Source organism: Scyliorhinus canicula, chromosome 4 (assembly GCF_902713615.1).
Source record: "Scyliorhinus canicula chromosome 4, sScyCan1.1, whole genome shotgun sequence".
NCBI lineage: Eukaryota > Metazoa > Chordata > Chondrichthyes > Carcharhiniformes > Scyliorhinidae > Scyliorhinus > Scyliorhinus canicula.
The window spans coordinates 62099470-62122318 of record NC_052149.1 but is presented as its reverse complement, the minus strand read 5'-3'; the positions used below and the strand labels follow the sequence as shown (position 1 = coordinate 62122318).

Here is a 22849-nt window from a genome sequence, read left to right as displayed (position 1 = left end):
TACCCGAGCCACGTGCATATTGGCATAAGGATGAGTAAGTTAGGGAAGTAAACACGTGGCTAAAAGAGTGGTGCGGGAAAGAGGGGTACTATTTTATGGGGCACTGGCATCAGTATTGGGATAGGAGGGATCTGTACCATTGGGACGGTCTCCACCTGAACCGATCTGGGACCAGTGTCCTAGAAGAAAGGATAAATAGGGTGGTCATAATGACTTTGAACTAGCAAATGCGGGTAAGGGAAGGGTAAAGCTACAAGAAGTATAATAGTTAATGAGAACAAAAACAACAGCTCAGCATGTGAGGAGAAGGTAGAGGTTAATAGAATGAACAGGCAGGACCAGTCAAAAGAATATGGAGGGGAATGGAAACATAAAAAATCAAAATGCAATGTGACTGGGGGAGTGAAAGTTGGGGATGAGGCTGAGTGTTATCAGAGATTACCAAAGAGGTCAGAATGTCTGAAAAGTTAGTGCACAAGAAAATCCTGCAAAGAAAGAAAAATTGGGACGACATGTACGTAGTTTTCGGAATAAGGTAAATGAGCTGACGGCACAAATAGAGACAAATGGGTATGATCTTGTGGGGATTACTGAAACATAGGAACAGGACGGAGAGTTGAATCTCCAAGGGTACTCAGTATCCTGAGCGAATAGACAGGATGGAACAGGAGGCAGAGTTGCTTTATTGGTTAAAGATGATATCAAGGCTGTATTAAGAAATTATATTGGTAATAAGGGCCAAAATGTTAAATCGATCTGGGTGGAAATAAAAAACAAAGGAAAAAACTCCTTGGTAGGAGTAATTTTCAGGCCCCCGAGTAATGCACCCAAAGTGAGGCATAGTACAAACCAAGAAGTAATGTGGGCTTGTGAGAAGAGCACAATGGTAATCATGGGTGATTTTAATATGCATATTGACTAGACCAATCAAATTGGCAAGAGTAGCCTCAAGGGCCATTTCATAGAGTGTGTGAGGGATATTTTCTTAGAGCGATATGTTATCGAGCCAACCAGGAAGCAGGCTATTTTAGATTTCGTATTATGTAATGAAGAAGGGCAAATAAATAGTCTTGTCATTCAGGATCCTCTTGGAAGGAGTGATCACAGCATGCTGGAATTTCAAATTTAGATTGAGTGAGAGAAGACAGGGTACCATAGTAGAGTTTTAGCATCAGGCAAGATAATTGTACAGGTCTGAGGAAAGAGTTGACCCAAGTAGACTGGGCAGAAATAATTGAGGGTAGGACAGTTGAGGAACAATGGTGGATGTTCAGGCAGATATTAAATATAGAGCTGTCAGCTTCATTTCTGCGGTGGGGAAGTTGCTGGAATCAATCATTAAGTAGGAGATGACTGAACATTTGGAAAGACAAAGCTCAATCCACCAGTATCAGCATGGTTTTATGAAGGATAAGTCATGCTTGGCAAACTTGCTTGAGTTCTTTAAGGATGTAACCAGCAAGGTGGATAAGGGGGAACCTGTGGAGGTGGTATATTCAGACTTCCAGGAGATGTTTGACAAGGTGCATAAAAGACTGATCCAGAAGGTGAGATCACAAGGTATTGGGGCTTGAGTACTAGATTGGATTGAGGATTGGCTGACTGATGGGAAGCAGAATGTTGTGATAAATGTGTCCTTCTCTATCTGGCAAGCTGTAATTAGCGGGGTGCCACAAGGTTCAGTCCTCAGACCTCAACTGTTTACAATCTATATAAATGGTCTGCAAGCAGGGATAAGGCGTAACATAGCAACATTTGTGCATGATACTAAAATAGATGGGAAATTCAGATGGAATTTAATGTAAATAAATATGAGGTTATCCCCTTTTGGCTAAAAAGATAGAAAGGCAAATTATCTGAATGGAAAGAAGATTCAAAATGCATCTGGGCAGAGGGATCTGGGTGTCTTTGTTCATGAATTGCAGAAAGTCGGTATGCAGGTTCATCATGTAATTAAAAAGGCAAATGTAATGTCAGTGTTTATTGAAATAGAACTGGAGTATAAAAGTAGAGAAGTGTTGTTTCAATTGTATAGAGTGTTGGTGAGACCACACCTGGAGTATTGTGTCTAGTTTTGGTCTCCTCATTGAGAAAGTGTGTTGTAGCATTGGAGGAGTTCAGAGGTGATTCACCAGATTGATCCGGGATGAAAAGGTTGATGTATGAGGAGAAATTAAGTCATTTGGGCTTATAGTCACTGGAGTTTAGAAAGATGAGAGGGGATCTGATCAATGTATATATGATACTAAAATGGCTTGATAAAGTAAATGTAGACCAAATGTTTCCCCTTGAACAGCAATCTAGAAAAAGAGGTCACAGATATAGGTTGAGCGGTAGGAGATTTAGAGTTGAGATGAGGAGGAACTACTTCTTGCAGAGGTAGTGAATTTGTGGAACTCACTGCCTCATAGCATGGTGGAATCTGCGTGATTAAATGGTTTCAAGAACGAGATACATATATTTCTGATTTTAAAAAAACTGAGTTAAAGGGATATGGGGAACAGTTGGGAAGGTGGATTTGAGACCAGGAAGAGATCAACCATGATCTGATTGAATGGCAGAGCAGACTTGAAGAGCTAAATTGCCTACATCTGCTCCTAATTCCTATGCTAATATAGATTATAAATAGTTGAGGCCCTAGTACTGATCCCTACAGCACTCCACTAGTTACAGTTAACCTGAAAACGAGCCATTTATCCTGTTTCCTGTTAATTAGCCAATTTTTTTATCCATGCTAATATATTATCCCCAACATAAGAGCTCTTATCTTGTGCAGTAACCTTTTAAGTGGCATCTGAGTGAATGCAATTTGAAAATCCAAATTCATTCCATCCCCTTTATCCACCCTGCTTGTTACATCCTCAAAGAGCTCTAATAGGTTGGTTGAACACCATTTCAATTTTACAAAAACCTGTTGACTGTGCCTGACTTTTTGCTTTTCTAAAATGTCGTGCTGCAACCTCATTAATAATACTCTTGCATTTTCACAATAAAATATACATATCACTCTATAACAATATGAAGTACCCTGCAAATGTACAGACCACTTTATTAAAACATTGCGACATCCTTCGGCAAAACATTATGAATAAATATATGGCATGGTTCAATTAACTAAGGTCACAAGGGCAAGTACTGGTGCAAACAGTGTCCCAGGAGTTCATAGAATCATAGAATTTACAGTGCAGAAGGAGGCCATTTGGCCCATTGAGTATGCACCGGCCCTTGGAAAGAGCACCCTACCTAAGCCCACACCTCCACCCTATCCCCGTAACCCCACCTAACCTTTTTGGACACTAAGTGCAATTTAGCATGGCCAATCCACCTAACCTGCACATCTTTGGACTGTGGGAGGAAATCTTAGCACCCGGAGGAAACCCACGCACACACGGGGAGAATATGCAGACTCCGCACATACAGTGACCTAAGCCAGGAATCAAACCTGGGACCCTGGAGTTGTGAAGCAACTGTGCTAACTACTGTGCTACCATGTCCCCGTGTTAGATGCTCAGGTGTCGTGGATCGTGGAGTTCCCAATCGCAAGAGAAGTGCCCAATGGCCGTGACCGGCATTTAGGTTGAGAATGCCAGCCGCGGCTGCCAACAGCCACAAAATTTTGCCTTGCTCCATATGATTGGCACCCAGATTATTCAATGGGTGACCGCTGACCAATAGGAGGAAGCGGGGTCGGTACTTTGTGCTTCAGACTGTTGGAGCTCAGGGCCTGTGAAGGGCATGGAGAGCGGCTGAGTGAAGTTTGTGTGAGGGGTGAGAATGGAGGGTCACTATTTTGGCAGACAGCACCAGTTCACTGGCTTCTATAAGTACTTCAGTGCCTACACCATCACAGGGAAGAGGAATGATGTGATAGCTACATAAACAGGGATTGCTGCAATTTGTTTGTTCTTCAAACTAAGATCCAAGAAGAAGACACCTGCAGCAATTACAGAAAATAAATGACCTGTGAGGCAGGGCAAGTGGAATTTAAGGACCAGCATGTGAAATCTGTGTGAATGGTTGCAACCTGTGCAATTGTGTGACTATAATGGTGCATTATAAGTTATCAGTCTTTACAAATAAATTTATGGTACCCATGTGCTGTTTACAAAAAAGAGAATGCTGTCCACATGCATGCCTCCTCAGGCGAATCTGGCAGTGCACAGGCCCAGTGCCCAGCAGGGCAAACTGCCTCCACAGCGTGCTGTCTCAGTACTATCTCCTCCTGACATCAGCGTGCTGCCCCAGTACCATCTTCTCCTGACATCAGCATGCTGTCCAAGTACCATCTTCTCCTGACATCAGCGTGCTCTCCCAGTACCATCTTCTCCTGACATCAGCGTGCTGTCCCAGTACCATCTTCTCCTGACATCAGCGTGCTGTCCCAGTACCATCTTCTCCTGACATCAGCGTGCTGTCCCAGGACTATCTCCTCATGAAGTCAGCATGCTGTCCCAGTACCATCTTCTCCTGACATCAGCGTGCTCTCCCAGTACCATCTTCTCCTGACATCAGCGTGCTGTCCCAGTACCATCTTCTCCTGACATCAGCATGCTGTCCCAGTACCATCTTCTCCTGACATCAGCGTGCTGTCCCAGGACTATCTCCTCATGAAGTCAGCATGCTGTCCCAGTACCATCTTCTCCTGACATCAGCGTGCTGCCACAGTACCATCTTCTCCTGACATCAGCATGCTGTCCCAGTACCATCTTCTCCTGACATCAGCGTGCTGCCCCAGTACCATCTTCTCCTGACATCAGCATGCTGTCCCAGTACCATCTTCTCCTGACATCAGCGTGCTGTCCCAGTACCATCTTCTCCTGACATCAGCGTGCTGTCCCAGGACTAAATTTATTTTTAAAACTGGCAGAGTCTTCCCACCAGAAGTGGCAGCAGAGAGCAGATCGTGCACCCGGCACGCACACTAACATCACGCGATCCGTGCTTTGACTGCGAAATCACAGAGGAGAGATTTCTCTATTTTGTAGTTGCCAGCAAGAAAGCAACAGGAGTGTGTGAAGAACTGAAGATAGATCAGCTTGTAATAAGGAACAGAGGGCCGGAAACACAAACAGGCCAGGATTTCACAACTGAATCTGCTGGAGAGAGATTCTCGGAAGAGTCCAGTGCAGGACAAAGCAGTGCTGGTGTGAGCTCCAGGGTCTCTAATGAACAGTCCATTAAGAAGAGGCTGAAATCAGGAACAAAGAAGAATAAAGGTGATTTCTTGAGGTATGGCTTTATTAATTGTGCCAATGCAAATCAGGATGCAAAGCCCATGTGTGTTATGTGCAGGGAAGTACTGGCAAATGAAAGGTTAAAACCCTCAAAACTTCAAAGACATTTGAATATGAAGCATGGCACTTTCGAGGACAAATCTCTTGATTTTTTTTAAAGGATGCAGCGAGAACTTAAATTATCAGCTGAAGTCCTGAGCAGAAATGTAACTTTGAGTGACAAAGCAAGTGAGATCATGAGGACCAAGCATCTCACCCATTGCGTCAAAGATAAGTGAAAAGGTAGGTTGTAAAGGTTGGTTGGTGTGGGTCGCCAAGGTCAGCCGGGCAGCATGAGTTCCGAGTCAGCATGAGTCAGCCTGTTGGTAAAAATGGGTCCCGGTAAATGGAAGGACAAGAAATGCAGGATTCGGGAACTATGGATGACCAGGGAAATTGAGAATCTTGTCAAAAAGAAAATAGATGCAAATGTGAGGAACAGGCAACTAAAAACAGATAAAGCACTTGAGGAATACAAGGAAAGTAGAAAAGAGCTCAAGCAGAGAGTTAGGAGGGCAAAAAGGGGTCACGAAATGTCCTTGGCAGACAGGATTATGGAGCATCCCACGGCATTTTATACATAGATTAGGAACAAGTGGGTAGCTAGAGAAAGAGTTAGTCCACTCAAGGGCAAAGGAGGGAAATTATTTATGGAACTAGAGGAAGTAGGTGAGGTCCTTAATGAGTATTTTGCATCGGTATTCACAAAAGAGAGGGACATGCTGATTGGTGATGTCTCAGAGGGATGTGTAAACAGGTTAGAACAGGTCGTTATTACGAGTGAGCAAGTATTAGGTATGTTAAAAAGCATTAAGATAGACTTACGGTGGTGGCCAGGGAGTGACTGGTCGCTTATTTGGTAGCTCTCGCTTGTGATGGCCCTTTGGGACCTTTTTCCCCGACTTAGGGGGGATTTGATCGGTAAAATAGGAGGCTGGTGAGGTAGAGGAGAAGAATCCCCCACCAGTTTGCGGATTTGTGGACCAGAAGTGGTCTGAAAAGGAGAGATTGTAGGGCAAAGAAGGGAGTGGAGTCTGCAGCACAGGAAAACATGGTGAAGGCTCAGGGTCTGGGATTGCTAGCCCAGTGGTCAACGGAGCAGCTGGTGGAATTCCTTCAGGAGAGCTTTGTGAAGCAAAGACAAGAGTACCTGGACCCGATTAAGATGGGGATTAACCAGGTGGAAAAAAGATTGGAAGCCCAGGGCCAGGTGATCCGGAAGGAAGAAGAAGCAGAGGCTGAGCACGTGGACCAGCTAACCACGATGGCGACGGAGATGGAGCTGATGAGCGACCACCAGAAAAGGCTGCAAGTGAAAGTGGGGGACCTGGAGAACAGGTTGCGCAGGCAGAACATAAGGATTGTTGGCCTCCGGGAGGGCAGCGAGGGATCGGACATAGGGGCATATGTGGCACGTATGTTCGAGAATCTGTGGAGGAACATGGGCCCCCACCTGAATAGCCCGCCTGCTGATCGGTAGGCCCCGATCACGGGCCAGGCCACCGTGGATGCCCCCCTGGAGTCGGATCCCCCGTACCCCCCACCCCTCACCAAGCTGCTGCCCGGAGCCAGAACGTCGATGTCCCGCCGGCTGGGACCACACGAGAATGACGCCGGCGGGACTCGGAGGGCACTCGGCCCATCACGCCGTGAGAATTAACGCCAATTCTCCAGTCGGCGGAGAATCGGCGGGCTGGCGTTGGAGCGGTGTCGCGGGATTCATGCCTTCCCCCGGTGACTAGATCACATGGGATCAGGGGTGAACTAGCTAGATGGATTCAGAACTGGCTTGGCCATAGAAGTCCGAGTGTAGCAGTGGAAGGGTGTTTTTCCGAATGGACGTCTGTAACTAGTGGTGTACTGCAGTGATCAAGGGCTGGATTCTCCGACCCCCCACTGGGTCGGAGAATCGCCGGAGGGCAGCGTGAATCCCGCCCCCGCCATCTCCCGAAGTCTCCGGCACCAGAAAGTCGGCGGGGGTGGGAATCGCTCCGCGCCTGTCGGTGCCCCCCCCCCCCCCCCCCCCCCCCCCGGCGATTCTCCGGCCCGCGATGGGCCAAAGTCCCGCTGCTGTCATGCTTGTCTCGCCGGTGGGAATCAAAACACCTCCCTTACCGGCAGGACTGGCGGCGGGGGCGGGCTCCGGGGTCATGTGCGGGGGTTGCGGGGCGATCTGGCCCCGGGGGGTGCCCCCACGGTGGCCTGGCCCACAATCGGGGCCCACCAATTGGCGGGCGGGCCTGTGCTATGGGGGCACTCTTTTCCTTCTGCGTTGGCCATAGCCTTCACGATGGTGGACGCGGAAGTGACCCCCTCCCCTGTGCATGTGTGGGGATGACGTCAGCAGCCGCTGAAGCTCCGGCGCATGTGCGGACTTCTGCCGGCCGGCGAAGTCCCTTCGGCCCAGGCTGGCGTGGTGCCAAAGGCCTTTCCCGCCGGCTGGCGGGACGCCAACCACTCCGGCGCGGGCCTAGCCCCTCAAGTTTAGGGCTTGGCCCTTAAAGGTGCGGAGAAATCCACAGCTTTGGGCGGCCCGACACCGGAGTTGTTCACGCCATTCCATCCCGCTGGGACCCCCGGGTAGGGGAGAATCCCGGCCCAGTTCTGGGACCTCTGCTCTTTGTAATATATATAAATGACTTGGAAGAAAACGTGGTGGGTCTGATTAGCAAGTTTGCGGATGACAGTAAGATTGCAGGAGTTGCAGATAGTGATGAAGATTGTCAGAGAATACAACAGGATATAGATAGGCTGCAAAATTGGGCAGAGAAATGGCAGATGGAATTTAACCCGGACAAATGCGAGGTGATGTCATTGTGGTAGATTCAATTCAGGTGGGAGCTATAAACTAAATGGCAGAACCATCAGGAGCATAGAAACACAGATAGATCTGGGTGTGCAGATGCACAGATCCTCAAAAATGGTAGCAGAGGTGGAAATGGTGGTAAAGAAAGCATCTGGCATGCATGCCTTCATAGGGCGGGGTAGCGAGTATAAAAGCTCGAAAATTATGTTACAAGTTGGTTAGGCCACATTTGGAATACTGTGTCCAATTCTGGTCAACACACTACCAGAAGGACGTGGAGGCTTTGGAGAGAGTACAGAAAAGGTTTACCAGGATGTTGCCTGGTATGGAGGGTATGAGCTATGAGGACAGATTGAATAAACCAGAATTGTTCTCCCTAGAGAGACAGAGGCTGAGGAGTGACCTGATAGAAGTTTATAATTTAATAGGGGTATAGATAGGGTGAACATTTGGAGACTTTTTCCCCGGACGGAAATGACAATCAAAAGGGGGCACAAGTTCAAGGTGAGGGGACAAAGGTTCAGTGGAAATGTGCGGGTGGGAAGTTTTTACACAGAAGGTGGTGGTGGCCTGGAATGCACTGCCAAATGAGGTGGTTGAAGCAGATACGTAGCGGCCTTTAAGACTTATCTGGATAGACACATGAACAGATGAGGTATAGAAGGGTACAGGCGGTTGGTCTAGATAGGACATGTGAGGCCTGGAGGGCCGAAGGGTGTGTTCCTGTGCTGTATTGTTCTTAGTTCTTTGTTAAAGAGCCAGAAAAGTGTAATAATTGTGAAAAGGTAGTTGGCCTTGTTTAGCCTTTTTATATTAATCACACATTTCTAAGAGAGGCCTGGGCCGGAATTCTCTGTCCATTGCAATTCACTTTTCCTGCCCGCAACACACGCCTACCTGTGGGTTTCCCGGTGGCATGGGGTGGCTTAAATTGGAAATTCCATTGCCAAACCGCGGCAGTGTAGAATCCTGCTGCCAGCGAACGGTGGCTGTCGAGTAACACGGCTGGGGAACTGGAGAATCAACCCCTGATATCACTCAACTGGAAACCTTGAATAAATGAATAATATGTTTTCTAACCGTGGAATCTGTGCAATCGTACCACCATTGCTTCCCCGCCTTCGGCCTCCTACTCAGCAGACTCACGATCCACTTTTTGGAGCAACGCACTATATGCCTCTGACCTCTGCTCCACTCTCAATGGCTGCCCGAATCATTTCTGCCACATTAATCAGGTCCTCTGAGGCCTCCTACCATTGCTGCCAGAACGTGGCCATCAAAAACTCCACCAACTGTTCTGTGAATTACTGAGCGGACAATGACACCACAGAGCTCTCCGCCATCTCTTCTTCTGCCACACTTTGTGAAAGCACCTGGTCTGACTGTTGTCCCTTTACATTTGCACTCCTTATTTGATAGGGCTGAGACATACCCATCCAAAGGAGAATCTTTAGCTTTGACTGTTCCCGTACTTTGTACCAGCAAACAACCCTGTGAATGAGTAAAATGGACCAAACAATTCTGCCTCAAACAAGAGCCAGCAAATGTGCGACCGCTAATTCCATGGCTACCACCGGAAGTCCCCCAAAAGGGTTGATTTTTAATGTTTCCTCTATGTTGGCCCAGACAGCAAAGCCCATGGCGCATAAATGAATTTAGAAAAATGCCATCTCACCTTACTGAGTCAGGGAAATGATAAGGGAGAATACAAAGAGAGGTTGGATTCTCCAGTCCCCCAGCCGTGTGTTTCCCAGCATTGCGCCATTCACTGGTTCTGGGATTCTCTGCTCCCATCACTTGCCAATGGCGTTTCCCATTGAAGCCATCCCAATACCACCGGGAAACCCAAGGACGGGAATGCGCTGCTGGCGGGAACAGAGAATCGCAATGGCCAGAAAATTCCAGCCGCGCTTAGAGAGAAGTCTAAAAAAACAATTAGGGAGTCAAAGAGGAGCCATGAAACTAAATTATTAAGGAGTACAAATCAAAACAGTTAAATATTTTACGGGCACATCAATAAAAAAAGCCCGGCTGTGACAGGAATAGAACCATTAAGTGATGTTCAGGATAATACCACAGGTAATGATAGAGAGAAAGCAGATATATTAAATAATTATTTTCGTTCAGTATTTATCAGAGAGCCAGAACAGATAGCCATGTCATTGAATGATGAGATGAGTAAAGAGATAATTGCATTTAAACTAAAAAAGGAATGTATTGAACGAATAAAACAAATTCAAAGAGGACAAAGGCTCTGGGCTGCATGAACTACATCCATGCATTTTAAAAGACTCTCAGTAGGTGATAGAAGAGGCATTGATACTCATATTTCATAAGCCTTGAGAAAAAGGTGTATTGCCACAGGACTGATGGAAAGCGAATGTAATCCTCATATGTAGGAAAGGAGACAGAACATGTCCAGGGAATTATTGACGGGTCAGCTTAACAGCAGTGGGAAGAAAAATTATGGCATCCTTACTAAAGGAGAGAATATGGAAGATCATTTAGAAAAGAGAAATATAAAATGATCTTGGTTGACCTCAAAATTGACTCTGGACTCAATAAGTCTCATGGCATCAGGTCAAACAAGGACAGGGAAACCTCCTGCTGATTACCACGTATCATGCCCCCCCCCCCAGGACCCACCTCTCAGCTCCTGACAAATACTCCTTCATGTTGAACAACAATTGGAGGAAGCACTGAGGATGAAAAACACACAGAATGTACGCTGGGTAGAGGACTTCACTGTCCATCACAGAGAGTGGCTCGGTAGCATCTCTACTGACTCAGCTAGCTGACTCCTAAAGGACATAACTGCTGAACTGGATCTGCGGCAGGTGGTGTGGGATTCATCAAGAGGGAAAAATATATTTGATCTCACCAATCTATCTGCCACAGATGTATCTGTCCATGACAGTATAGAAAGGAGTGACCCTCGCACAGTTGTTGTGGAGACTAAGTCCTGTTTTAACATTGATGACACCCTACATCTTATTGTGTGGCACTACCAATGTGCGAAATGGGCTAGATTTTGAACAGATCTAGGAACTCCAAACTGGGCAACCAAGAGGTGTTGAGGACCATCAGCAGCAGCAGAATTGTACTCAACCACAATCTGTAACCTCATGACACGGCATATCCCCCACACCACCCTTATCACCAAGCCAGAGGATCAACCCTCGTTCAATGAATAGGGCAGGAGAGTATGCCAGAAGCAATGAACCTTAAAAATGAGGTGGCAACCTGGTGAAGCCACGGCACAGGACTAAATAGCATAAGCAGCAAGTGATAGACATGGAAGCAATTGCACAACCAATGGACCAGACATAAGATTTGAAGTCCTGTCACATCCTGCCATGAATGGTGGTGTACAATGAAACAATTCACTGCAGGAGGAGGCTCCACAAATATATTCATCCTCAATGAGGGAGAAGCCCAGCACATCAGCGCACAGGATAAGGTTGAGGCATTTGCTACAATCTTCAGCCAGAAGTGCTGAGTGGATGCTTCATCTTGATCTCCTCCAGAGGTCCCAGCATCACAGATGTAAGTCTTCAGTCAATTTGATTCTTTCTACATGATATCAAGAAACGGTTGAAGGCACTGGATACTGCAAAGGCTATGGCTTCTGACAATATTCCGGCAAAGTGGTGAAAACGTGTACTCCAGAACTAGCCACGCCCCTAGCAAAGCTTGTCCAGTACAGCTGCAACATTGTTATCTACCAGCAATTTAGAAAATTTCCCAGGTATGTCCTGTACACTAAAGGCAGGTCGAATCCAACCAGACAATTACTGATCCATCAGTCTACCTCTGATCATCAGTAAAATGATGGAAGAGGTCATCATCAGGGCAATCAAGCTGCACTTGCTTAGCAATGACCTGCTTACGGACACTCAGTTTGGGTTCCACCAGAGTCACTCAGCTCTTGACCTCACTAGAGCCATGGTTCAAACATGGACAAAAGAGCCGAATGCCAGAGGTGAGGTGAGAGTGACTGCCCTTGACATCAAGCTAGTATTTGACTATTTGTGACATCAAGGATGTTGAGCCAATCTGGAGTCAATGGGAATCAGGGGAAACCTCTCCACTGGTTAGAGTCATACCTAGCATAAAGGAATATAATTATGGTTGTTGGAAGTCAATCCTCTCAGCTCCACTGTAGGAGTTCCTCAGGGTAGTGTCCTGGGCCCAACCATCTTCAGCTGCTTCATCAATGAGCTTCCTTCCATCATAAGGTCAGAAGTGGGGATGTTTGCATCCCCCACACCACCCTTATCACCAAGCCAGAGGATCAACCCTCGTTCAATGAATAGGGCAGGAGAGTATGCCAGAAGCAATGAACCTTAAAAATGAGGTGGCAACCTGGTGAAGCCACGGCACAGGACTAAATAGCATAAGCAGCTGAATGGACAAATAATTGACAAATGAAGTTCCACTCAGATAAATGTGAGAAATACATTTTGATGGGAAGTATAGTGAATTCACTAAATACTTGGAAGGAGCAAGTCTAGATGGGGGTTGCTAATGTTATAAAAACTGGGGCAATTGAGAGCATGGTGTAATTGTGATTAAGAGCAGATAATAATTGGGGAAAGATTAGGGCACATAAATAAGAACCACTTTCCAGCTGGAGGGGGATTATGAGGGGGGGGGGGGAAGTAGTCCGCATGTATGTTATACTGAGATTTATGAATTAACTATGTAGAGGACAGACCAATACCAATTTCTCACTTTGCCAGATGGATGTTCACCTGAATAACAGGGGTCGGGGTACAAAGAGATGTTGGAGTACAAATACATTAATCACTAAACATTGTGTCACATGTTAGAGTAGTCACAAAAAGCAAACAAAGCAGTTGACTTTATTCCGAGACAGATGCAATTCAAAAGTAGTGAAGTTATGCTAAACCTGCAGTGAATATTGGTTAGACCACACTGACGTTCTAGTGGCCAGATTATAAAAAGGATAGACATTTGAGAGCAGAGCAATTTGCAAGGATGATAACGAAATACATCAGTATACATATCAGGAAACAATTGTCAGGCTAGGTGACCTAATCAAACTCTTCAAAATTATGTAAAGTTTTAACAGAATGGGTACAGAGTGAATATCTCCTCTAATGGAGAAGTGTATAACAAGATATCATCAATATATGATAGTGACCGAGAAATACAACAGAAAATTCAGAAGAAACTTCTTTGCTAAAGAGTGGTTAGAATGTAGGATTCACTAGTGTTATGGGCCAGGGTTTAGAGAACCCCAAAGTGTATCATGGAGTTCACCTGAGCCACAAATTCTAATAGATTGTGGTATGGGGAGTGCGTGGCCCACTCTACAGGTGTGGTACAGCAGAAATGGGAAAATATTTTTTAAAAAGCAAAACAATGTTTATTCTATGAACTCAAGTTAACCTTTTTAAAACATGCAATGAACATTTTAGCAACCATCAATTCAAATACAACCCCCAAAGAATACAACACTAAGTAATCCTTAATAACTTCCCAAACAACATCCAGAAGACAAAAGAAACACCTTTTAACAGGAGCACATCAGGTTTACATTCACTACTGAAAACATTTATAATTACGAATTCACCTAATGATCAAGAGATAGTCTTTTCATGGCAGAGAGATCAACAGTACACCTGCTCTGTCTGGCTTCAGCTCCAACACTGAAAACAAAACTAAAACATACCCTGCAGCAAACAGCCTAAAATGAAAGTAAAAAGCTGACATACAGCCCAGCTCCACCCACAGTCTGACATCACTAATAAACACTCATTTCTTAAAGGTACATTTCTTAAACACCAATTTCTAAAAGGTACTCTCACATGACACTAGCACAGAGAGTGGATGAAGCAAATAGTATAGAGAGAGATTTAGAGATCAAAGGAGGTTTGCATGAAGCATAAATAATGGAATGGACTATTTCTGTTTCTGTGTTGCCTATTCTATGCAATCTTATGTATGAGCATGCATGGTATGCATTTGTATTTTAAGGCAACCTTTAGAAAACAGCAGGGTCAAAAATACTCAATGGGTGCAATTCAATGGAAATTATGTCTAAGTGTCATTTTGGGCGTGTTTAGCAGGCTGTTGCTTGACGGCTGCATTGGTAAGATCGTAGCCTGTATTCAATGGCACTTAGTGCCGAAAATGAGCCACCACCAGCTTCTTGCCATTCTTGCCGCTAACAAGGGGGATCTGCTTTTAAATGTTCCCTCACCATTCACTCTCAGTCAAAAAACAAACATGACAGCACGCAGACCTGCTCCTTGCTTTGGGGATGCCGCCCTGGTCAGGCTTCTCGATGCTGTGGATGAAAGGTGAGATATCCTGTTTCCCCGAGGGGATCAGAGGCATAGGGGTCAGCAGTGCCGCCTGAGAGGCAGTGGCAGAGTCAGTGTGTGCAGCATGACCAGGAGGACCGCTGTCCAATGTTGGAAGAAGACCAATAACCTACACCAAGTTGCAAGGGTAAGTTACCACCTCTCGCTTGGCATCATCTCCGCCTGCCACCACTCAAATCCTCAACCCCCTCCACACCCCCTACAGATTACTGGCTGACATCTCGCACCCTCCCCACATCCGATCTTCTAGCTTGTTCTTCAGAACCTCCTGCACCGATGAGCATAACCCCTTCATATCCTGGTATGCTGCTCACACACGCCACATGCTATAGACCTTTATGATCTATCACGCTTTTGGCTCACAATGCCCTCTCTTTGTCCCCACAGGAGAAGATAACCCATAATAAGTGGGAAAGGCCAAGACGGGGGATGGAGTACCAGAGATCCGAGTCCTCATCCCCTGTGAGCAATGGCCCTGGAGATCGCAGGGTTGACTGAGGAGAGAGCAGTTAATTACAGCGAGTTTGGCCTGCACCACAGGGGTGCAGATGATCCAGATGACCTGTCTCAAGTAAGTAGTTCATGTCAGACAAAATGATCCTTCCCTCTCATTGGCCACATGTCCAATGTCTCACAGGATTTCCATCTGATGGGACCGGGCCACCAGAAGTCAATTCTCCCCTCCCACCCCACCACCCAAGAGCCCACCTCAGAGGACAGCTCCGAAGAGACCACCAGTGAGGCATCACTGCTATCATCCCCACCTTTGACCTGCGCAGACACACACACCTCAGTGGGCGACATTAGTGGACAGGCTTCTGGTGCACAATCTGGTGAGCACCATACAGTAGCTGTTGCACATCAGGTGGTGGAAAGAACATCCAAGGGAGCCAGAAGTCTGAGGATTGCTGGAGCCCAGGACTCAGCTGGATCCCAGTCAGATGCCCAGCCTCTGCACAAAGTTCTTCTCGAGTTGATGCAGATGATAGGACATGGTCGTGAGATTCAGGACGGGATGGCAGTGAGATTCCAGTGAATGCATAACTGATTGGTGGAGTCACAGAGGCTTCGCTCGCAGGAGTTGTTGTTGACAATGCATGGCACCTATGATGCTAAGATGGTGACCGCCGTGCAAAACCTGGGCACGACGTCCGCCTCTGTGATGTCTATGGCCAAGGGCCTCGGCTTCAGGTCCCAGTCACTGAGGGACATGTCCCAGATGCAGTTGGATATTGCCAAGGCACCACAGAGCGTGGCTCAGTTACTGAGGAACATTGCTGAGGGCGTCGACACCATGGTGCAGTCAATGGGGAGCCACCAGGTTCGGCAGTGCCAAATGATACAGAAGCCTTTGGAGCTCACTCCAGCTGCCCCTCCATCCCATGGAGTCCCTCAAGGCCCTATGGGGGCCATCAGGGAGGAGGAGGTACTGGAGTCCAATCTGGGGCCTGCCACCAAGCAGACAACAGCGGTTTCCAGCTCTTCCGAATCCACCCTGTTATGTTCCTTGTTTTGTTCTCCAAGATAGCCAAAGTCATGGTGTTGACAAAGAACATAAGGCTATATGTTTAAATCAAAACTAATTTATTTTATACTACTTAAATTGTGTTTTGAATTTACACTACTTGAAATGGTTCGCACACTCTACTGAGTAACAGCTAACAAAATAATAGTATTGAATCTATGATACAGTAATTAATTATCTCACTAATATATAACCTACACTCTAACTCAACTTCACACTATCCTTCTACATCAACTTCTCCAACAGCTTCTCCCAGCATGCCTAGAGACATAGCCTTTTATAACAGTACTCAGTGATGCCATCTAGCGTTGATATACATGATCATCATCTTGTTAACCCTTTACTCCCCTGAGATTATACATATCATTACACACACCTCCTGACATCGGCGCATTTCAAGGGCAGCAGGCAGAATAGGGGGGAACGGCGACGCCTGTGGCACCGATAGGTCAGCTGGGTCCTCCACCTCCAGTCCCTCCAGAGGACATCCACCAAGGGCATCAAAGCCCATAGGGTGCGGAAAGCAACAGGTTGCCTCCACCTCTGATATGCATCCCGTGAACACACCCAGATGTAACAGTAGACAAGAAAAGAGCAAGAAGATTAAGGAGCACTGAGCAGGCCCGGGTGGGGAGAGGGTCATTATCTGTAGATAGGGGAAATGGAAATGCCAAATGTCCACAACAAAAACATGTAGCAGCTGATATATCTGAATGAAGCCTCTGTCACGTAAATCTTCACAGCCTGTACCCCCACCCGCTGTTGCCCTCCACTCCCCCCGGGCACAGTGATCCAAGATCAAACACCCTTGTTGCAGACCCCGTTCAGAGGATGGCTGTGGGCGTGCTGTCAGAAGAAAGACAGGAGTCAGCCTTTTGTAGAAACCGAGGAACATCAGAGTTAACCTCACAGTGAGTTATCATCACTCTCCTGCCTTGTATAGTGACCCGCTGACAGTGCCACACAGGCCCATCACCCTGGATTGATGATACACTCCTAAACAACCATCTTTTGGAATGATCTGATATCTTCACACATCTTCTCTACTGAGTAGTACTACACTCTTGTATGCTCAACCAATGCTTGTACTTATGTACATTGCGTATTTATGTTTTCCCTCTGTATTTTTTTAATGTATGGAATGATATATCTGAACTGTACGCAGAACAATGCTTTTCACTGTGCGTCGGTACGCGTGACAATAAACAAATCCAAATCCACAGACCCTTGGAGGGTGGAACAGGGTAGTTGGTGAGGGAGCGGTGTGATGGCATGGCAGGGCGGAATTGGAGAGGAGGGAGTTGGGGGTATTGGGGGAAACGGGGGAAAAGGGGAAGGGGGATTGGAGGTAGGAGGGAAATGGGGGGAGGATGAGATTGGGGGAAGGAGGGAAATGGGGGGATGGGAAAAAGGAGGGAAATGGAGGGGGGGGGAGGAGGATTGGGGGGGGGATGTGGAGAATAGGAGTGCCATTGAGCTGATGGACAGAGTCTTGACCTATGAGAATCTGGTGACAATGGGGCCTTCCTGAGCCTCCAGGTGTCTCGGAACCTTGTTGCCACTTGTCCTCCATCATCCAGCCCCTCCTCTAGCTCCTTCCCGTGATCATCTTTCATCCCCTCCTAGTCCTCCTCCTCCTTCTCAGGTGAGGCTGCATGTACCCCCTCCTCCTCCTCCTCCAGCATGTTGCCCTGCTACTGTGCCAGGTTGTGGAGGGTACAGCAGATCACCACAAAGCAGGAGAACCCTCCGGAGGGTGTACCTCAGGGCACCACCAGAGTGGCCCAGGCATCAGAACCGCATTTTCATCAATCCGATGCACCACTAAGTGACAGCAAAGTTGGCAGCATGGGCCTCATTATATCGGGCACCCCACAGAGAAGTCTACTACCCCACCCATGAGCACTGTGCCAGTAGCTTTGGTGCCTTTGAGCTGCATGCCGGAAAATGGAAATAGCTACTCACCTCAATTAAGAATGGGATCAGGCTCTTCAGCGGTGCCTTCTCTGGTGGAACAAGCTGTCAAAATTAAACTTTTTGGCTCAAACATACTTAAGTGGCCAGTTGGATAAGAAATCTGACACTGGGCCCTAACACCAGTCACAGCCTTAAGGAGTGAAAAACAAAAAACAATTCAGTGTCATTTATTGTTTATGTGTGTAAGAAAATAAGTGTAAAATGTTCCCTTTTTGGACTCTCTATCCCTCCGCAGGTGATTTGCATGGTCTTTTGCCCTGGTCCAGGATGAAAAGTTTGAGAATCACTACTCTAATGAGATAAATACTCTGTTAACCCCAACTGCATCAGTTAGCCCCAAAGGACGTCCTATATGCATGATGGTCAAACAATATTTGACTAGAATGCCTCAGGCAGCACTGCCTATTGTGTGTGATACTGTCCCAGTAACAAATAAATAGTAAAAAAGGCTGATATTGTATCTCTAATCAGTAGGTCCTCAAATGTTCCTGATATATATTCATCCAGAAATTTTAGTTGAAAAGCCCTGAAACAAGTGATGGACAAAATAATTCTAAATCATTTCTTCTGCTATACTATTACATTTATTCTGTTCATGCCAGCACAACAGGGACTAAAGTATATCTTCCCCCTGCAAGGGGAGGCATGGCGGCGCAGTGGTTAGCACTGCTGCCTCACGGCGCCGAGGACTCGGGTTCGATCCCCGCCCCAGGTCACTGTCCGTGTGGACTTTGCACATTCTCCCCGTGTCTGTGTGGGTTCCACCCCCACAACCGCAAAAGATGTGCTGGGTAGGTGGATTGGCCACGCTAAATTGCGCCTTAAGTGGAAACATTTATTTTTTAAAAAACATGTATGCTTGCCAGAGAGGAACAGATATTGTGAAATGCAGTAATAGTTGGTGTCCAGCAGAGGACATCTGTGGCACACAGTATACAGACCTTGTTTGAGTTCATCCATGCTGAAGCAATGTACTCTCAGATTGTGTAGTACTTCAGCATTCATCTGTCTGTATGTGGCAATATCATTTCCATAGATGCCATTCAAGAGCACTCCATGGGCAGGTGGTCTAATCACAGAGAAGATCAGTGCATCATGAGGTATATCCAGATCAACTGCATTCAGCACTCGAGGGCCAATCTCACAGATATCACCCTCAATTATCTGCATAAAAACAGTTTCATTGATATGAAGTCACTATCGATACACACCAGAATTCAAATTCCAAATTTTCCCAATGTGCATTATGCTATAGAAATTACATGTTATTGAAAATACGTAGTTGGAATTTCAGAGCAACTACAGAATTATTCTGCTGTAGGGAACACTTAATTTAGAGTGGAACTCAGATCGTCTGGGTTTTGCCTCCATTAGGTTCCTCAAAATTTTCATTGGGGTCAGGTGGATGACCTTTGAAATGAAATGAAAATGGTTTATTGTCACAAGTAGGCTTCAAATGAAGTTACTGTGAAAAGTTCCTAGTTGCCACATTCCAGCACCTGTTCGGGGAGGCTGGTACGGGAATTGAACCGTGCTGCTGGCCTGCCCTGGTCTGCTTTCAAAGCCAGCGATTTAGCCCTGTGCTAAACCAGCCCCTCTCTTTCCTGACTTTGGGAGCATGTCAGTAACATTCACAAGTTACAAAAACAACTTGCATTGATGTTGTACACTTAATGCAGAAAAAGGTTTCAAGGGGCAAAAATTGTTTGCTGAGCCAAAAGGTGACCGTGTTCCCAAAAGTTTGTCCAAAGAGATGGCTTTTATGGAGGGTGTGAAAGGAAGGGATAGAGTTTGGAGGCAGGAGGGTTCAGAGAGGGAGAGAGAAAAAGAGAGAGTACCAGGTTGAACAGACAGTGGGTCGAAAGGAGAGTGGATGTACAAAATACCAGAGTCAGGAAATGGAAAGTTTAGGGGAAAGGCTAAAGGAATTTACAGGAAAAGGGGAGGGATGAGACCATGGAGGGAGCTAAACATTTGTAATTTTAAATTGAAGACATTTGTAAAGAATTGTTTGTCTTGTTAACATTCAAAACAGATGTAAAATTAAATCGTAGTTCGGGAGGATATGAACAACATTGCATTCAGATGTATAAGGTACATATATGGCATAAGTCTGAAATATCATAATTTTTAAAGAATATCATGTTAACTTAACTATATTTGTGCAGAGAAAGAACCAATCAAAAGTTAACACTAATGGAATTAGAAAATACACAAATCCATGGTGATTTATCATTATTCTGTCTAAGCACAGCACAATATATATGTTATAGATGACAGATATATAACACCCATTGGCATTGCTCCTCTTCTCTAAAATTATATAGGTTATTTGACATGGGAGGTTCATTACCGGAATGAATGCTGCAGTTTGAATACCGCACTGAGTTTTATTATAACACCATAGCTCAAACACTGAACAAACATACTGGAAAATAATGTTTGAACTTTGCTTCAAATATTATTGGCAAATGTTTTAACTCGCCCATTATCTCTCACCTACATGCAACCTTATCTGAAGTAATTTATTAAAAACTGAACAGATGCAAAATATTCATGAATTTGAATGTGACACAAGGCAATTTTTTTTACAGCTGTGGGGTGGTAGATTGTAAAGTTATGAAAATACTTTTTGAAAGAAAATATTGATTAGCAATTTTTATGCTCTTAATTTTGCTTTTCACACTGGCACAGAAACTGTGCAGCATGGAAAACCGGCATCAGGAATTTCCTCCAAAATTCTGTTAAGTAACTACTGTAACTGCGGTGGAAATTTCGATACACCACATAAGTGGGACTTTAGTTGATCTTCTGCTCAAGGTACAGCAACCAGTCAGGAGATATCTTCAACAAAACTTGCAAAGTTCTCAAAATGTACCAGGGAATTAGTGATTCCCATTCTCTATTAAATTCATTTCTCAACCTCAGCGACAATGTCAAGTCACAGTGGAATGTGGGAGAGTTGGTAGATAATAGCTGAACTTAAGCCAATATACATCCACATGCATCTTTCAGACTTAAAGAGAAAGAAATTCATGCCTGAAGATTCACTGGAGCTGGTTTACAGTATATGGAGACCACAAAGTTCATGACAGACCACTTTCAGCCACATCTGGTTACTTCCAGTTGGTTTTGCCTGCTTCCAGTGTGGTCAGTGTGCTCTATGTTGGGATAGGTTCCAGCACATGTGTGCTACACATGTACTGCAAACATGCCAACTGGCCAGATTGTGATGCCAAACAACCACTCCAACTGGTATATCACATGTTTTTGAAACTTGTACTGTACAGTCCAGTACTTTCATGCACTATCCACTCACAAAAGGTACTGCGCCCAGCTGAACGAGTGCCCTCCACCAGTGCTAGATAGCTATCTGACTTGCAGATGAGGTGATTCTGGCTCACTTCTACTATTGACAAGTTTGTGGAACTATCATGGATTGTTTTTGGAGATGTTGGGGTGATTTGCTGGATTTGACAAAGAATGTTGTTGCATCCTTACAGAGAGGCCAGAGAGGCCTTGATGGCTTGTCCACACAAAGGCTGCAACACTTTCATAGAATTTACAGTGCAGAAGGAGGCCATTCGGCCCATCGAGTCTGCACCGGCTCTTGGAAAGAGCACCCTACCCAAGGTCAACACCTCCACCCTATCCCCATAACCCAGTAACCCCACCCAACACTAAGGGCAATTTTGGACACTAAGGGCAATTTATCATGACCAATCCACCTAACCTGCACACCTTTGGACTGTGGGAGGAAACCGGAGCACCCGGAGGAAACCCACGCACACACTTGGAAGGTTGTGCAGAGTCCGCACAGACAGTGACCCAAGCCGGAATCGAACCTGGGACCCTGGAGCTGTGAAGCATTTGTGCTATCCACAATGCTACCGTGCTGCCCCACGTATTGGGCTGTTAAGGCAGTGCCTCTGGAATCTGGTGCAAAGGTTGTGGAGAGGGGAAACTCTGAACAAAGGGAGGAAGGGGAGGGGAAAAAGTAGGGAGGAGCCATCTGTGATATATGGGTATGGCAAATATGGGGTTGATGTGGGACTGAGTACATTGCCACCCAGACAGTGATGTAAGAGAATGCATGACCCACACCCAGGTGAATGTTGAACAGTCACGTGTACCAGCAACTGTGGAGACAGCTCCGAGGTGTATATTTGTAAATAGTTATATTTGAAAATATTTATATATTTATAAGTAGTTATAAAAGTCAATAAAGTTTTACAGTTAACCTGTAGATGACTATGAAGATTTTTCAGGCCTACTGAACTGTAACCAACACCTTATAACATGTAGCAGCTTGTGGAAAAAACACAAAACTTCACAGAAAATGCAGAGTAAAACCAAATGATGGAAGGCTGAGAAAATAATTAATAAACAATTCTGACCAAAAAAGGAGCTTGAGAAGTAGAGGTGTAGAGTAGAAATTGCCAAGAGAAAGCTCCAAAAAAGGCCTGGAAGCTGAAGGCAGAAATTTTAAATTCCTTCCTGCAGCTGGCTCTATTGCATCTGGGATGAGCTAAATCTTTTAGAATCCCAAGCTACAGCAAGTCATGAGAAGTCTTTAAATTATTAAGAGTCAGGAGTGCAATTTGAAAATACCTATTGCTAAAACTCAATCCCCACATCAGTGTCTTAACATCTGGTATCCAAGATTGCTTCAAAATGGGAAAATTATTAGTGAAACATGCCAGGGGAATCACAATTTCTAAACTCAGCTGTGAGCAAAAAGAAAAACCAGGATTCAACAAATTTATGACTTTAAAATAAAAAGCAAGAAAATTCTGCAGTCAGCCGATCCAGGCAGCCATTGCTGAAAATTGTTTTTCAGCCTGAGCATGATTGCCAAAACCAGAAAGCTTGGGAAATCCTTTTGTCTCCAAATGAAAAATAAGTGATCTTGAAA

General features: G+C 45.6%; 1 protein-coding gene across 2 annotated transcripts in view; it reads right to left on the bottom strand.

The window, feature by feature from the left end:
* Nucleotides 1-22849, bottom strand: part of frem1b (Fras1 related extracellular matrix 1b) — a 344830-nt gene that overhangs the window by 105244 nt on the left and 216737 nt on the right. For both annotated transcript variants that reach the window (XM_038794342.1, XM_038794341.1), the window contains exon 20: nucleotides 18876-19098. In XM_038794342.1, coding sequence (XP_038650270.1) covers nucleotides 18876-19098 — 223 coding nt within the window. The remainder of the gene's footprint in view (nucleotides 1-18875; nucleotides 19099-22849) is intronic.